This window comes from Pantherophis guttatus, chromosome 2 (assembly GCF_059756535.1).
Source record: "Pantherophis guttatus breed Tessera chromosome 2, ASM5975653v1, whole genome shotgun sequence".
NCBI classification, from domain to species: domain Eukaryota; kingdom Metazoa; phylum Chordata; class Lepidosauria; order Squamata; family Colubridae; genus Pantherophis; species Pantherophis guttatus.
Window position 1 is genome coordinate 35,374,205 of NC_142064.1, and position 19,026 is coordinate 35,393,230.

General features: G+C 35.3%; 1 protein-coding gene across 2 annotated transcripts in view; it reads left to right on the forward strand.

Moving 5' to 3' along the window:
- Window positions 1-19,026, forward strand: part of CERT1 (ceramide transporter 1) — a 69,780-nt gene that overhangs the window by 992 nt on the left and 49,762 nt on the right. For both annotated transcript variants that reach the window (XM_034441132.3, XM_034441131.2), the window contains exons 2-3: window positions 8,528-8,662; window positions 17,656-17,772. In XM_034441132.3, the coding sequence (XP_034297023.1) occupies window positions 8,528-8,662; window positions 17,656-17,772 (252 nt within the window). The remainder of the gene's footprint in view (window positions 1-8,527; window positions 8,663-17,655; window positions 17,773-19,026) is intronic.

A 19,026-nucleotide genomic window follows, 5' to 3' on the forward strand; every position in this document is an offset into this window, starting at 1 on the left:
TGCTGCTTGTCTCCCAAACGATGCATTCGCTGAAATGTCACTTGTCCCTTGATGGCTACGGGATTATTTTTTTTTTTGCTTGAAAGGCTTGCTAAAATAACTTACACGCGTAGGTCTCCTTTTGTGTTTTTTTTTCTTGTGTTACAAGGAAGAATTTTTCTCATCCATCCAGTCTCTTTGCAAGTGCCTGGTAGAGTACTGTTGCAGACCACATTTGTAACCATTGCTTGGATGAGTAAATATTTTGGTGACCCTCTTTGTTGAGGATGGCTCAGGTTATATTTCTTGGTATATGCATGAAGGAGAAGCTAACTTCATTGTTGTCCCCTGAAACAAAAAATCCCAAGATTCCTTTCTATTTTTGTTTTAATAAGGGGAAGAAAAATTGTGTATATTTGCAATTTTAAGAACAGATTGTGGCAATATCAGACAAGAGTTCTGTGACCCTTTGGGCAAAGCATCAAATAGTGTCATAAAAAAGGCTGGTTGGAAGATAGTAGAAGTAGTAGTAGAAGTAGCTCTTCCTTTCAGATTTCAGTGTCTCTGCTCTCTTTGATGTTGAGCATAGTTTAAAGGAAATCTTACAAATTTTCTAAAGTCATCCTAGGGAGAAAATGTTGCAACTATGAAATTTCCTATTTTAAAAGTGTAGCAAATAGTTTAGGAAACAGTGTATTTTTAGAAATTCTGGCTTGTGAATTGCACTGGTACAAACAAAATCTAGCGCAATTATTTGCTAATAACTCTGTGTTTCCTTCAAATATTCTTAAAAATGCAAACAAGCTCTCTTTCAGATATAGTTTGGTATTTTGTAACAGTGAATAGAGGGAGCACTGCTGATCTATTAGAAAAATCTAAGGGAATGCCTTTGTTATAAGAGCTCAAAAACCTCAAGTAAAAGCTAAGAAGTTTATTCATTAGATTGTAGCATTTTACTGTAGATGGTCCTTAGAAATGTGTAACTGGCTTTATACAAGAATGATGTACTAGGCTGGGATCAAGGAAACTCGGTTTGAAGTCCACACTTGGTGTTGGAGTTCTCCAAGTTACTTTAAGCCATTCATCTCAATCTTACTTCACAAGTTGTTGGTTGAAGGATAAAATAAAAAATAATCAGCAGGTAGAATTTTAAAAAGTGGACAAAATCAGTATGACATTTTAAATGTGCCTTATCATAGTTGTTGCTCTTTCTACCTGCTTGGTTTGACTGCAGTTGTAAAGAATGGATGGAAAGAACTGCAGTATGTATTCCAAGAATTTTGCAATGCCTTATCTATCCATGTTGTCTTCCATATTTTTATTAATACTTTTGTTTGCCTTTTAATAAGTTCAGAGCAGATAATTCAGAATGAATAATATAGTAATGGTGCCTTTTCTTTTTAGTTCAGATCAATATTTACACATATTTACAGGCTGTTCTTCTCATTGCATTAAATGTACTTATCTGTTAATAAAATTTTAAAGAATTCATACAAATTCACAATTCTGTCATCCAATATTCATTCATGATATTTCCTTGAAGATACAGTTATGATCTATTTGGTATAGTCATTAAATTCTGAAATGATACTTCTGGAAAGTTCTTAATCTTCTAAACTCTCTTAACCACTTTATAGCAACTTTATCCCAAAGTTATATTAGTTTGTGACACCAAATATTTACATAATTTTATTTATTTCATATATAAGGTTGCCAAACTGAGCAATCTACAACATAAACAGAAATTACAACAAACAATATATAAATACAAAAGCCAAAATGTAAAATGGCAATCAAGTTCAGGGCAAAACAAACCTCGGAAGTGGACTGCCACTCAACCAACCCCTAACACTTGGGAGAAGATTCAGGGGTCTTATGTGCTTTCCCAAAGACAAAGAATGTTGGGGCTGGAACCTGTCATATATTGGGTATAGGATCATCATTCCAGGGACAATCATGGAAAAGATACGCTTTCTATGTCCCATAAGATGACAAGACTTTAAAAAAAGAACATGCAGTGTGCCCTGTCTGTGGAAGCATGTGGGGTGGGCAAGTCTTTTTGGGAGAAGGAGGTCCCTCAAATACAGTAATCTCTTCCTATATCATGTAGTTTTCCTGGACTAAAGAGTTTTAAAAGAGTTAAGACGTTTTCAGTCCCAAAAAGCTGTCCAGAGCCTTTTGGAAATTGAGTTGCATATAAATAATAGTAATGACTAAATTATTTTCCTTCTGAACCATCCACATGTAATAGAGACAGGAACTTTCCTAAACTTTTTCCTAACCAAACAATTTCCTAGATTAAAAGAAAAAGTTCTTGCCTTTAGGGTTATAATCTCAAAAATCCAACATAAAAGGCCTTTGGAAAAGGGAAGAGGCTTTGCTTTCTTCAGTTACCATTTTCTTATGACTTCTAAGAAACTAGTTCAGTGTTTTGCGCAAAGTGCAACAATTGTATTTATTAAGAACTGTGATTCAACTAATTGTAGCTTGACATTAATTATCTTTAAATGATCAAGAATTGATAATACTCCTATATTGTAGCATTTAAATAATTTTATGGAGCGTGTCATAAATTTAACTTGTCACTATAAAGTATTAGATGGCCAAGAACAAAGCATTGATATTAAAGACCATGTGTCCCTGAATCTATCTTCTCCAGGCAGAATTTGCCCATCATACACAATCTATTCAGGACACAATGCTGCAAGTATCCACTCCTTGAAAGATCAAAGAGATGATCTACACTAGCTGAACAACAAAAGCAGAACTCATTTAGCCCATTTCCAACACTTATTAGTATGCTCATTCTCCAGCCTCAGAATCAAAGGAGTCCATAACGAGGTTGGTGTCTGGAAATGTACTTTCTCTGTATAGCTCCTTGATTGTGGAACAGTTTACCCCCTATGGTCAGAACATAAGCACCTAAAATTATCCAAGTTGGGTATGAAAATCACTGCAAAAAATAAAGTAAGTGCTAGATTGTGCATCTGACTAAGAAAATATTGGCTAGTCTGTCTACTCGGTGGAGGCTTTAATAACAAAAGGCAAAAATAAGACAGTAATTGGAATGCATGCTTCCAATTGATGGTGTGTGTTGCTGAGGTCTGGCTTGTTATAAGAATTATCCAGTTAAGGTTATGGAGCTGTGGCCATGTATATCACTATATGAGTACAATGTTTATAGTATAATTGAAATAGTATTAATGTCAACTGTATCACATGCTGCAAGGTCCCTTCCCACTCTTTTATTCCATATTCTGTAAAAGGGAGCTGATGTCGTTTTAATTGTGGTTCTGCAATTCGGTGCCGTGAAGATTCTTGTATGTAAGATCTGATTCCCATTCTTTCAAACAGCCACATTTTTCCCCCTGGGTTCACATGAATGCTTTAAAGAGTTGCAAAGAGATGCTGAAAAATGCCCAGGCTATTTTATACCTCTCAGGAAGAAGTAAAAGGGCTTGTAGGATTTCCTATCTCGTTTGCCAAAACGATCAGCACGGTTTTAGAGCAGGGGTGTCAAACTTGATTTCATTGAGAGCCGCATCAGGGTTCTGACTTTGGGGGCCCGGGGTGGGCGTGGCTGGGGTGGGTCTGCCCAGCTCAACAATACTTGTGTTGCTATGCATTCCATAATGTAGCTTGCAGAATGCTGTACAAGTTAATGTAAAAGGGATCATATAATTTAATCAAAGCTGACTGCATTCTGTGCCCAAATGAAGCATAAAATACTTCTTATAATGTGGAAATGTTACTATATAGTAGATATATAGTAGAATATTTAGGTCATTGGATCACATACCCTATTCTGGGCAAGAATCCAAATTAAAGTTTTCACAATAGATAGTCCAGCACAACATACATTCTTGCATACATCCATTGAAGAGAACTTCTCTCCTTCTCATTATAAATGGTTGCATTGTTGCCCCTCATAGTGCTTAGAAATTTTTCTGAATACTCATTCAAAATTTCTTCCTATAATGTAAACTTATTATTTCAGGATGATAAAGAAACTATTGGGTTTCTGTGTATTGTTCAAGGTTTTTACTTCCAAGGTTTACAACTCTAGCCTACTCAAGATTAATTTTAAAGGTCTCCTAATCCAATGCACTATGTTTCAATAACATTTTGATAAATTTATTTTCAGTATACATCACTTCATTCCAGCAGGCCATCACCCAGATAACTGTCCTGTTTCTTTCTTATCCTCATCTAACTCCAGATGTGGATAAGAACTGAAACAAAGTAATCAGGCAGTCAGACATAGAAGCCCTAAGTGTTGCAACAGAGGTGAGATGGTGTTACGAACCAGTTCTTCTGGTGTGTATAATTCAGTCCTTAAACGGAAGGTTCATCTACCAGCTATGAAAACACTACTAACTCTGTGTGAATAGTTAGAAAACAGGAAGTTAGAGGAGAGTTCTCAGTTTATAGAGAAGCATTGGGCACAGGGAGGTCTATTCAGCGGCTACCTCATTCTGGAAATCGGGGTGGTTCAATATCAGCTATGCTGAAGTGGAAGCTGGCAATTCTCAATGAAATTTCCATCTGGGTATAATCTGGTAGTAGAATTAGAATTCCATATGATCTTTACTTATATGGTGCTTAGTCTTACTATGAAGCTGCTGTGAACCTTGACTTGGACTACAAAACCTGCCTTTCTGCTGGACATTAGCAGAATGTTCCTTTGTACTGAGATACTTCCAAATTATTCCTATAATGGGTGTGTGAACACACATAGATTGGACTTGCTTGGGTCTCTGAAGATTCCTATAGGCTAGAATATTTTCTTGGAAGGAGCACTACTAGTATATTCAGAATTTTAAATGTTATATGCATTACATAAAATAAGGTCAAAGACTTAAATATAGAAAAAGAAAAAAAGAGTTGCTTTTGAAAGATGCTTAATTTCAATCAATATGAGCTCAGGACCCTGCTTAATCTCTCAGACATCAGAACATGTGCACACAGTCTAGATTTCAACCATAAAATAACCGAATTACAGAGTTGGAAGGGACCATGGAGGTTTTCTAGTCCAATCCTCTGCTCAAGCAGGAAACCAAGCCTATACCATTTCAGACAAGTGGTTGTTCAATCTCTTCTTTAAAATCTCTAGTGATAGAGCACTCACAATTTCTGAAGCCACACCGTTCCATTGATTAATTTTTCTGCCAGGAACATTCTCATTTCTAAATTGCTTCTCTTCTTGATTAGTTTCCATCCATTGCTGCTTCTGCCTTCAGATGCTATGGAAACCCTCTTCTTTGTGGCAGCCCCTTAGATATTGGAACACTGCTATCATGGCACACACACCCCGTCCTTCTTTTCATTAAACTAGAAATACCATTCTTCATGTTTTAGCCTCCAGTCCCCTAGTTTCACTGACCTTAATATGCGGTCTAAATTCATTAGATCCAGTCCTGCTGCTGGCTGGGAATTGGGTCTTATCTTGTTTTCTTTCTGCCTTAAAGGAAAAGACACATATACCTCCTCCCACACCAAAGACATAATGGATACTGCCCCCTCCACTTATATCCTAACCTGCACCTTGGTGTTTGTTTTTTCTATTGAATCTCCCCATTAGCTGGACAGATAGCTACTTTCCACTTAAGCTATTAAGTATGGTCTTTATGAAATAGAATTTCCTCATATTCAGTACCATTTCTTTGCCTGATAAATTTTCTACTTTAAATTGTTTATCAATTGACTCCAGCCCGAGAGAAGTAGGACAGAATCTCAGATCTTAAATCTCAGAAACCAAATATCCTATCAACACCTTTTGCACAATCGGTTTTTCACCTTGCATGAATTGGAAGTCTCCAGGTTCTCTGGACTTCATAGTTATGGAGATATGGTGTCAGTTATTTTGCAATGTAATTTATTCACAGATTGATTAGGGGGATGGAATAATGTTCAGAGGAATTGATTACTCTTGAACATTCCTATTCTGTGATCCAGACAGACAACCACACTTCATGAGCTAATTGTCCTGATGCCGGTACATCTCCCTCTCCGCAGCCAACAATTTCCACAGCCCTTATCCTTGCTTTGTTGCAGAATACAAGAGTATCCTATCTGTTTTTAAGAAGCTCACTTTCTTGTCTCCTGTTCAGCAGAATATAATTTTTTTCTCTAGAAGAATCAAAGTCTGTTTTTTCTCAGAAAGACCAAGAGTTAATATTGATTTCTAATAGGGCAGAATACTTTGTGTTTCTGATTCCAGTTTTCATCCACTAGAGACTAGACTGTTTAATTTTCCTTGCTGAGAATTTCAATTTCCATGGAAAAAAGAGGAAAAAAACTGTGCTTTAAATCCTGGAGCAGACATATCTTTAGGATTGGATGCGGTCTACAGTTTATGCAAGACTTTTGTCTGCAATAAACTGACTTATTTAGCTATGTTGACACTGTGAGCAAGTCACGTGAGTATTGAGTTAAATATCTAAAGAATAGAAATGTATTGCCAAACCTGGCATGATATTTGCCATTTATGAACTAAAACCAGTTGTCCCTAATTTTTATTTTTTTAAAGCTCTGTTATAAGTTTGCACTTTTAATAGATAGTACGGTACTTTTAGGCAACAGCACAAGTATACCACAAATATTACAAGTCATAACTTCTGAGATAATGTATATTCACCTTTAAGTTTGTTTCTTAAGTCATCCCTACTAGAAGGGCTTTTCTTTTTTCTTCTTTTCACAGGCTCTCAATTTAGCTAAGAACCCATTCTTCACTTGTGTATATTTATTAGAAATTTGCTTGCTAAACTCAGTTGCAAAATTCCTGTGAAGTCACTTCCTGGAAACTGAAAATATTCCTTTTATTGTAATGTACAAATTTATTTTAATATTGCTGTTGGTAACAATAGTGCTGGAAGTACTCATACTAATAGTATAGTTTTTGTTCTAATATTTAGACAAGAACAGTGGTGAAATGTAAAATTTGTTACTACCGGTTCTGAGAGTGTGGCTTGGTGGGGGGGTAATGTAACTGAGTGGGCGTGGCCAACTTTAAAAAAAAAAAAAAAACACTTTTAGAACCATTTTTTCTACAACCTCTTTTATCCTTCTGTAATCTGATACTCTAATCCAGGGCTGTCAAACTCCTGGCCCGTGGGCCAGATGCGTCACACGTTGGCTACACCCATGCCCAGCAAAGGGGGGGAAAGTCCCAATACCTCACATGACACCGCCATGACAATGTGAGTTTGACACACCTGCTCTAATCCAAATGTTGGATTAGAAATGTTATGATCCCCAATCAATTTATGGAAATATACAGTATATGAGGTAAAAATGTCACTATTGTAGGATATAATTATCTGGAATTCATTGTCAAATTCAGCAGACCTGGGTTGTTATTGCTGTGAAGCTGTTGGAAGAAATGTCTTTCTGGGTTCAGTTCCAAGTGGGGAAAAAGACACTGGAAACATGGAGACTGCTTGGAAATACTGCTTGAAATGGTGGAAAGGATCACATGGTTTGAGTTCCTGAGCAGAAAAAGGGAAGAGGAGCTGAGAGTTCCTGGGTTTTATGCCCTCTCTGGGCTTTGAACTTCCTGGGGCACAGGAAGAGTATCCTAATTGGTTGTCGGAGTCCCAGGGGATGGGGGACTTAGCTAGCCTTGCTGGCTGATGTAATCTTCCCAGGTGCCATGTGGCGAGTTTCGTTTGCTAGATGGGTCCTTTGTGTTGCAGATGGGATGCTGAGGTCTTAATGGCCCATTGACAAAGGTGGCGGGGAACGAGTTTCTGCCTCCCTTTTAGGAGAAATATTCTGCCTTTTTAGTTTGTCTGTCTGTCTGTCTGTCTATCTATCTATCTATCTATCTATCTATCTATCTATCTATCTATCTAATCTATTTTATATGCTGCCCTCTCTCCGAAAAGGACTCAGGGCGGCTCACAATAATAAAATAGACAAATCAATATTAGATGTTAAAAACCATTAAAACTCCCCTTAAAAACCCCTTCAGTATCCTAAAATATTTTATATCCTAAAATAATTCATTTTTCTAGGAGAGGGGTGGGTTTTAACTTCAAGCAAAGCTTTTTAGTAATGTTGGTGATTTTCAGGGGTGGGTTCTACTTACCTTTACTACCAGTTTACAATGGAATTGCACACATGCGCTCGTTTTGCTCGCACACGTGCAGATCACTGATGATGACATCCGGGGCGGTGGGCGGGACCTCCTGCCGGTTTTACTACCGGTTCTTGCAAACCGGTCCAAACCAGGTGCAACCCATCACTGGTGATTTTTAATTATTTCTTGGAAATAAGCCTTTCAGAATCTGATTTATTTAGAGTTCTTACAAGATTTTCAGTTTTCTCTAAAGGTTCAAGAATATTTTACAATTATTTATAATTGTTATTTTTAATATATTAAACACTGGCAGTTACATTCTTTTAGAATAAATAGGATTCATTTTATTAAAATTAAATTTAGTAAAGTATATAAGAAAATAAGAAAATCTATTGTCTGAGTATAGTGCCACATAAAAATATCCTCATCATTTTGCTTTATTCAAAAGTACATATTTATTCTTTTTAGTGGACCAACTACATCCATGGATGGCAGGACCGCTGGGTGGTATTGAAAAACAACACTCTAAGTTACTACAAATCTGAAGATGAAACGGAATATGGCTGCAGAGGCTCAATCTGTCTGAGTAAAGCTGTCATCACAGTAAGTGTTTTCTTAAGGCTTGATTAGCCTTCCTCACTGATATATTTAATATATTTCTCAATAATATTTGAAACAACAAATTGGTTTAATCTCACATTGGACAAAGTGGTAATAATTTTTAAACTGATCATATAATTTTTTTCATGTAGATCAAGTTTCTGAAATATACATGTGGAAAAAAGATGTTTATAGACGTATTTTACAATTTAAAGAGACAACTTGTCTCTTTTAAACTATAAAATTAAAGCAACAAATAAGCTATAATTGTAAATGCAACCATTAAAAAAAACATAAGGCATTTAAACTTGTATTAAATAGGGCTGATTTTTGTTTTAAATCTTCAGTATGTTTTAAGAGACACTCGATAAAGATATCAGAAGCATGATTAACGTTTTGGCAACAGAAACATAACAGTTATTGAAGTATTGGTGGTGCTATTTGGTTGTGCTAATGTATCAGGAAGTATTTATGTGTTAATGATCAGATGATTACTTCACATGCTACTGCTGGCTTGCCTTGGGAACAGCAATAATAACATAAAAGCTGTTTTTGTTCTGTCATTATGATTGCCTCCTTGATCTGCTAACTGGCTAACTTGAGAATAAAGATGCAGTATCAACTGCTCTTTTATTGGCAAGGAAAAGGACAATAACTGCAATATACAGGTCTTCTATATTTCTTATATGATTTTACAGAATCAGGATAAGATGATAATGTTCTGCGCCTCAAGGTTTTACAGTTATAACCATGTGCATTATATATTAAGGCAGCACACACACACACACACCCATAACATTTTGGGTGCCATGGAGACCTATTTCATGGAGGACAGTTTTTCCACAGCCTGGGGAGGGATGATTTCACGTGCTTATAACCTTACTTATTTTTGTATGTTAATTGTTTTAAATATTATTTAAGATTTGTTTTAATTGTTTATTATCTGTTACGTAAAGTCATGTCAGTCAGCTGGATAAATTTAATAAAATAAAATAAATAAAACTTAGGCAGATTTATTTGTATGCGCTCAGGTTTTCTGGAAAAAATATACCCCATTGGTATTTTATGAATGTTTGAAAATAGCATAATATCTTGCCATTATTTCTATTCCATGGGTAAATTGCTACTTTCATCAGACATAGAGGCATGTAAGCATTATATGATAAGCAGGAGCCATAGTTAGAATGCAGTATTACAGGCTAACACTGCCCTCAGCCAAATGCTGACATTTATAATCCGTTCAGAGAGTGCTATAAAGCACTATGGAGTGGTATATAAGTCTAAGTGCTATTGCTATGATAGCCTGCTGTAACTTCATACATTGTATGTATGAAGTTACAAATTTCAAATGTTGTTCTGTTCTTTGCATTAAAATTATAGATGATCCACTGAATGAGAATTTTGGTTTTAGAAGTTATTGGTTCTAATTTGAGCCACATAATTTTAAATATATTTTTCATAATTATTTTATTGACTAGTAAGCATTTTTCAATTCTTATTACACTTATTAATTTAAAAATTAAACATGTTTAATTTAAAAATTAAACATGTTTAATTTTTAAAAGTTAACACTATTTAAAGGCAGAAATGAAATCATCGTGAGCCATGGTGGCACAGTGGTTAGAATGCAGTATTTCAGACTACTACTGCAGACTGCTGGCTGCCTGCAATTTGGCAGTTCGAATCTCAACAGGCTCAAGGTTGACTTAGCCTTCCAGCCTTCCGAAGTTGGTAAAATGAGGACCCAGATTATTGGAGGCAATAGGCTGATTGTAAACCACTTAAAGAGAGGGCTGTAAAGCACAGTGAAGCGATATATAAGTCTAAGTGCTATTGCTATTGGTCTTGAACAAATAAATATACACTGCAAGTTTATTAGTTTTAAATAGATCTATGACCTGATTAAAGACATTTTAATTGAGCAATGAGTTTTAAATTTGCATACATTTACATGCAAATAAACCAGTAGCACTCCATAAAAAGACCTTTTTTAAAAAAAGGATGCATGCACTTATCTCACCAGGCATCATGCCAGTTATGCTGTTTTGTTGTTTTAAGGTTTTTTAATGTCATTTATATAGTACCATTCCAAAACATAGTTCTATATTGAAATGAAGGAGTACTCTCCAAATTTTATGGATTTCAAAAAAAAAAAGTGTTAGAGGCATATTTCCCCCAAGATGCCATCCTGAGTAGCAGGTGGATTTTGTATTGACAAACAGCTGATTTGCCAAAATGGGTTCTTTGGCAGCTGGCCCTCTAGATCTGAATGGGAGCTGCTAGGAACAACCAAGATAACCCACTGATGACTGTGGACCCTCCTGAGAAGATTGCAATTCCCGATAGGGATGGTCAGAGACTTGTGTCTCTGTCTTTCCTCTCAGCTGCTTTTTTTTTTTTAAATTTGGGTTTTAGCTATACTATTTGAATTTTCTTTTTTATCTTGAGTTTTCTCTTTAAAATTAATTGTCTGGTTGAAGGCTAATTTACTTTAACCCCTTGCTGGATTTTAATGTGAATTCTTTAATGTTTTTCACTGTTTCACTGCTGTTCTGAATTACTTTCTCTTTCTCCATATGGAAGTCAATAGAGATTTCCTGGGTAGTGGAAGTGACCTGTTTGGATTTTCATTTGCATTGGATTTTCACTACAGGGATTTCGCATTTTCTTTACTTTTTTTTTTAAAAAAACTCTGGTTTAATTTTTTTAATGCTTCATGGAAATTCTTTCCATTCTTTATTGTGAGAAATATTAGCTCAATACTACTTTGTTAGAAAGGAACTGTTTATGTCTCGTTATGAATGCCCAGTTACAGTGCTAAATTGAAAATGCAAACAATGTACCAATTTCCAGATGAAGCCCTCTGGGAAGACTTTGGAAAAAAGAATGCTTTTTAACTTACAAGTTCAAATTGAAAACTTTGGTAAAATGTTTGATGAAATAACAAGGGTTTTAAATCAACTTAAAGAGAATATCCAGACACAAACAAGTATACCCAAACCAAACTCAGAACTGGATGGATTGGAATCTAAATAGCTGTTTAAAGATTTAAAGGAGAAGGATCATGATATGGAAACTTCAGATTCATTGGAGAAGGTTGAAGGGGATATGGATTTTACAGATTTGGAGTTAACAGAATCGATTAGTGATGAACTGGTCTTTCTTAAGAAGATTGATGGTGATTGGGGAATGGATTTATTCTATCTGGAAAACAATTTGGGCTGGATTTTTTGGGGAAAGGTTTATGATTTTGGGGAATAAGACACAATTACTGGAAATGTTTTCAACCAAAATCTCAAGCAGAAGTTTTATTATTAAGAATCAAATGAGGTTATTTGATCCCAGACTGATCATACATAATGATTGTGGTGATTTATGGTAGTTAAAAAACCATTGTAGACAATCATAGATTAAATATAATAATAAATTGTTAATAGAGAACTTTGCTTTTGTTTCAACTGTTAACTACTTTGCCTTTATATGTAGTAGATAGATGACAGTCAAATTGGTTGCAAATAGAGGAAGAAGTTAATACATTTCACCAGGGAGTGGGGGGACTCATATTGTTCCAATATATTTATCAATATTCAACTAGAGGGGATAATATAAGTATGTGTTTTTGCCTTTTGTCTTATTTAGTGCACATTTTTTCTTTTCTAATGTTTTGTCTATCTTTGTTTTGTTTTTGTAAAATTTATTTTTCCTTTTTTTGGAGTTTGTATTTTATCTTAATTTTCTGAATAAAGTAAAAAATATTTTTAAAAGTGCTAGGAACTTTTGATAAACAATGATTTAAAAGCTTAGAGAATATTACAAGGGAAAATTTAAATTAAATATGAAACAACTGAAGAAGAGATCTTTGTGAAGCACTGAAATTCTGCAGGTATCAATGTACTGATGCTGTACAGTTCTTTTCTAGCTTTCTTCCTCAGTTAATGAGACTGAGTTCTGAACTAGTGCCTTGCATCATTAGTCAGGTGGACATAGGAAATAAAGATTTTTCCAGGCAAGATGAAAATATTTTTGTCAATAAATTGATTGACCTAGGAATAGAGAATAATTCTGTTTTTAAACGAAGTTGCAATCTCCTTGAAAAATTAGGTGTTTTGAAAACCCTTGGTCTTCCTGTTAGATTCCAAAATAGTAATTTTATCCAGCTTTGGCTAGCATATCAAAGAAACGGGCCAGGTAATAGACATTAATGGATGATTATTATAATTGTTTTGTAGGACTTTACTGGAAGAGAAATTAAAATTGATTTTAAAATTTCTGCAAAGCCACCATGTATAACCAGTTTTAAAGTGCCTTCCCATATTTCTTTGCGATATTTACAGGCTTAGAATTCATTCTGGAGATAATATGTCAATTATTTGAAAGATCAAACCAGGACTATCTAATTTGGTGCCCTTCATATATTTTGGACTGCCTTCTTCATTCTGGCCATTAACTGTGATTACCAGTGAGGTGTTGTCAATGCTGGCTCAAGGTATAGGGCATCCCTAGGCTACATTGACTGGTAAGCCACCACCTGCCATTGTGAAGATTTGCATTTTTGGAATGATTCAGAAGGAGGGTTGGCATTGGCACTCCCTAAGCTTTGGCACCCTAGACAAGTATTTATTCAGCCTTAACTTAAATCCAGCTCTGCCTGTTAAATCCTAAAGAAGTTTTCAGTATGATGTGTAAATAGAAACTCGGGTTTTGTCTGTGGTTTCTCACTTTGTTTGTGTATCTTACCTGAATATCTAACTAATCCACAGAAATATAAGGAAATCGCAGCTGCAAAAAAGAAACAGATCAAATCAAAACTTGTCCATACAAACCAGGGTTGCTTGTTCGCATGTCTCACCACTTTTTTTTTTTTGGCTCATTCAACAAACCATTGTTAAAGCAAAAGATTAGCATGGTGTATGATCACAGTAATTTGTAATTGTGCGGTTACATTTTTTAAAAGTCTAGTCATTGGTCTGCATAATTTTAGAATAAGCAGCCATTCTTGTAACAACTCAAACAACTCGAAGAAACAACTCAAAGCCCTTGTGAAATTACCTCATAACTGATGGAGTATCATACATTGATGTGTAAAACCGACTCCTTAGAGACATGATACAGTTCTCATAATTCTGTTTTCTGGCTATTTTAGTAAACAGAGAGGGAAGGATAAAGGAAATAGCACTAGCGCTAGCACTTAGACTTATGTACTGCTTCATAGTGCTTTACAGCCCTCTCTAAGTGGTTTACAGCAAAAGAATTATGAAGGGAAGTTTTAAAATCGTATTGAATATTAACATTGAATATTAAATTTTACCTCTCTTTACTGAAAAGGCACAGATTTACAGTAGTTTTTTTTTTAAAATTTGATTTATATGCCGCCCTTCTCCGGAGACTCAGGGAGGCTTACAATGCGTTAAGCAATAGCCTTCATACTTTTGTATATTTATACAAAGTCAGCTTATTGCCCCCACAAACTGGGTCCTCATTTAACCTACCTTAGAAAGGATAGAAGGCTGAGTCAACCTTGAGCCTGGTGAGATTCGAACTTAAGATGTATACATTCTATAAATTAGCTATAAAAATTGCTTCCTTTTGAATATTCAAAGCACCTAGAATTCTAAAATCATTAATAGATTATAATTTGTTTATTAATAGTATTTCCTAAATATGCAGCTATTTCAATAAAGTGTTCAGCACATTAAAGCTATCTTTTGTACAGGGTGGATTTGATTTAAATCGAGTTGATTTAAATCACAATTTAAATCATGATTTAAATCACTAGTAAAAAGGCTTGATTTAAATCAACTTGATTTAAATCTTAATTTTTAAAGAGCAACTGTCATCTCTGCTACTCCTTTGACCCACTGTTGACTCACCGATGGTCCCAGTGTTGCAGAATATACAGCCTCATGCTACATAACTAAGCTCCATTTCATGCTGAATAAACTAAATTATTTATGTATCTTAAATAGAAGACTATCTTACGATAGATTTTTACCCCAAAATTTTTTTATTAAAATAAATTCGATAAAAATCAAAAAAATCCGATTTAAATAAAAAAAATCTGATTTTTTTGATTTTTTTTTAAAAAAATCATTGATTTTTATCCACCCTGCTTTTGTATAATAAGTTTAACTTGAAAAGGTGGGGAAAATGGTCAACAGCCTATGTAGCCTAGTAGACAGTAGAGTGATCAGCTACACATAGTTAAGAGTAATAGATGAATCAGTTGACACCTTATCTCATAAATGGCAGCCTAGCCCAAGTGGAGCAAAATCTGGGGAGAAGTGTTTTAAATCATTCAAAGAAACTTCATCTTAATAAATGAGGCTAAGAAATTTGTCTTAAAATTTCCAAGATTCAGGAAGATTTGTGACAGGAAAAGTGTGTGTGTGTGGCAGCTATGAGCAGGTACACAGAGATGGCTCAAAATAACAAAATCAGTAAGCAGGGCACATTTAGAGAAATAATGAATACTTTGATTCAAGCACAACACAGATCTACAAATCAAGAACCTAGTATAAATTTCTGGCTTGAATGCTTTTAGTTATTTCTATACAGTTCCAGTTTTGCCCCCTTATTGGGATTCATCAGCTGCTGTTGTATTGAGTTCAAACCTTCTGCCAGGAGTTGAAACTAGTGCTCAGCACTTGCAGATATTTAGATGTGCTATCAGATTGGTGTGTGTGCGCACACATGCATACAATATAAAAAGTCTATACAACCCTGTTAAAATGCCAGGGCTTTGAGAAGTAAAAAAATCAAACCAAGATAAATCACTTCAAATATTTTTCCACCTTTTTTAAAAAAAAAAAAATTATAAACTTTATTAAAACATAAATAAAACATTTACACAACATACGACATAAAGATATTTTTCCACCTTTAATATAACATATAAACTGTACAATTCAATTGAAAAGCAAACTGAAATCTTTTAAGGGGAAAAAATAAAAATAACATGATTGCATAAGTGTGCACACCCTTAAACTAATACTTCTTTGAAGCACCTTTTGGAGCCGTTCCAAAACTTTAATCTACTACTCATGAACCCATTCTTTTGTTGATTTGCTTTGGGTCATTGTGATGTTTAAATTCCTCTCCATCTTCAATATTTTAACAGAGGCCTGAAGGTTTTGTGCCAAAATTTACTGATATTTGAAACTGTTCATAATTCCTACTCCTTGACTAAAGCCGCAATTCCTGCTGAAGAAAAGCAGCCCTGAAACATACTGCTGCCCCCACTACGCTTTGCTTTGGGTATAATGTACTTTTGATGATGTGCAATGTTGTTTTTCCACCAAACATACTTTTTGGAATTCAGCCAAAAAGTTCAATCTTGGTCTCTCATCAGATCATAACACATTTTCCCACATGCCCTTGTCAGACTCCATGTAGGGTTTGGAAAATGTAGCTGGCATGGATGTTTTTCTTTGTATAAAAAGCTTCTATCTTGCCATCTGACCCTACAGCCCAGGCATACAAAGAATATGGGGCACTGTTATCACATGTAGTACACAACCAATGCTTGCCAGAAATTTCTGCAGCTCCTTTAATATTGTTGTAGGCCCCTTGGCAGTTTCTCAGACCAGTTTTCTTCTTGTCATCAATTCTGGAGGGATCTTGGTAATTCTTTGTAATGTCACTGTTGTGCCATATTTTTTCCACCTGTTGATGACTGTCTTCACTGGGTTCCATGGTATATCCAATGCCTTGGAAATATTTTTGTACCCTTCTCCTGATTGATACATTAGAACAATAAGATCCCTTTGATATTTTGTAAGCTCTTTGCAGACCATGGCTTTTGTTCTAAGAGGCAACTGAGTAATGTCAGACAAATCCTACTAGAACAGCTGAATTTTATATGGACTTGATCACAGTCATTTTAATAATGGCAAGTGTGTATTGACAACTATTTAACATCAATTTGAACGTGATTGGTTATTTCCACATCTCTACTTAGAAGAGGAAATGCACATTTATGCAACCATGTTATTATAAGCTTGTTATTTTCCCCTGAAAGATTTTAGTTTGTTTTACAATTTCACTGTATAGCTTATATCTTATATTAAAGGTAGAAAAAATTCTGAAGTGATTTATCGTAATCTGATTTTTTTTTTACATCTCAAAGACTTGACATTTTGAGGCTATGGACTTTCTATATCCATTGTAATCCACCTTTAGCTCTCAGAGGAGATAGATACAGGTGTTACAATATATAATGCCTCTATGCATGAGACTTTACCTAACTTCCAAAGCCCTTCTGTTTGCCCCCCCTCTCCCTAGTCTTCAGAAGAGGAAGAAACTCTGGCATCCAATTTTCTGTGCATAGTATGCACAAAGACCATCTTTGTGGAAATACTTATTGGGAATGTTTGAAACATATAAGGCATGTTATATTTGTCATTTCTGTCTTGGAAGTATTGTTTTTAAACTGTATATAACTCAATGTTTCAATTTAAAAAGCAACCTGTAAGTTCTAGTGTTTGCAAATTATTTTTCAGATCTTTGTTGTATGTTTACATCATATGTTTTTCTTTCCTAATTTCAAAAAGTCATTTTTTCAAACTTTTTGGTTAGATCAAGTCTATACAATGTAAGGCTTACAGGTTTCATGTGGCCTCTCAGTATTTTTTTAAAAATTCAATAACTCTGCCACTATTGCCACTATTCAATAACTCTGCCACTATTGCCACTATTACCCCAAAAGATATGCTGCTGAGCCTCTCCGGTGCATCCAGGCTCATCAACATTGTCAGTTCTGTCACTGCCCCAGAATCTACCAAACAACTGATGGGCAGGCTAGTTATTCTTTGTGGCCTACAATTATTTTTAATTTGTCAGTGGCCCTGTCCCCTGTACAGATTTTGGTAGGCCTGGGTTAGATCATAATGGGGACTAATGAATATGTTGATAAATAAAATTCTTTATTTAAAAGGTTCATGGTTCATCTAAAAATGTAGTTCTAGTGCCCCTAATTATCTTTTTTTTTTGTCCAACAGCCTCATGAATTTGATGAATGCAGATTTGATATTAGTGTAAACGATAGTGTTTGGTATCTACGTGCTCAGGATCCAGATCATAGGCAGCAATGGATAGATGCAATTGAACAGCACAAGGTATGGATTGTTATTCTTTCAAATTAATAACTTATAGTGATGAATTAGCTATCTCCTGGCTAACACCACCTATATTTGCTGAATCTGTAACTTCCAGAATTATAACCCATGTGGCTAATTCTGAGAGTTGTAGTTCCAATGGGTGTACAAGTTAATAAATCAGGAAAGGCTGCTCTAAATTTTGATTAACAACTTGAGTAATCCAGTATGAATAAAAACTAATGCTATACTACTCAGCCACCAGAAACATTATAACATAAGGTTTTGAAATGAATAATACAGATATATTAAAAGTTGGTATACAGGCAGTCCTTTACTTGCGACCACAATTGGGACTGGTTGTTGATGAAGCAGTAAATAAGCAAAACACTCACATGACTGCTTTACTCAATGAATGCAATCCCAGCACTTCTTAAGCAGACAGAGCAAAATAGCTACCTAAAGGCACAGAGCAGAAATCCTCCTGGTAGATAGCCCTTTCACTCTGAATGCTCCTGAAGTCCACCAAAGGATTTATGCTTCCCTCTGTGTATGGATGAGTAATCCTTTGGTGGATTGCAGGAAAATTCTTTGTGGAGCTGCCAGAACAATTCCTGCAGCCTACCAAAGGATTTCCCTCTCTTCTGTGCATGGAGTGGAAATCCTGAAGATTTCAGCTCTTTCTTGCAGCCCACTAAAGGATTTCAGCTCCCTTTCGCTTGCAACCATCCTTGCCAGCTTCCATATTGGCTTTTTGGAGAATCTGGCAGAGAAGATTGCAAATGATTGTGGGAAGCTTGTCAATCAATCGTAAATGTGAGCTGGTTACCAAGCACCAAAAAAGCAGGGGGGAAGGGGGGGAACTGACATTTTACAGTTGCCAGAAGAGCACTGTAAGCAGCTTTTTCAAGGCTATGTTAATTTTGAAGGTTTGTTAAATGACTGTTCAGAAGCCAAGGACTACCTTTATTAACATTTTGCCATTGAGAAGCATTGAAGAAATGTTAATGAAATAATGGGAAGCTGTAAGGAATTAGTGTGGTAATATGGAAAACACACCAAGTGGAGCTTAAATTTTTGTCTGCACCAATCATAAAGTTCAAAAGAATGTTGGCATAAGGGGTGATATTTGGCTACAATACAGTTTGCAAAGCTTGGTATGAGTAAGGGTAAAAAAATGTTTATAATCAGCTTTAAGATTAATTGTTCTAATCTTCTGACTTGGGTTTGAATACTGTCTTGTACCAGTATGATGGTTGAATGACCAGGAGCAAA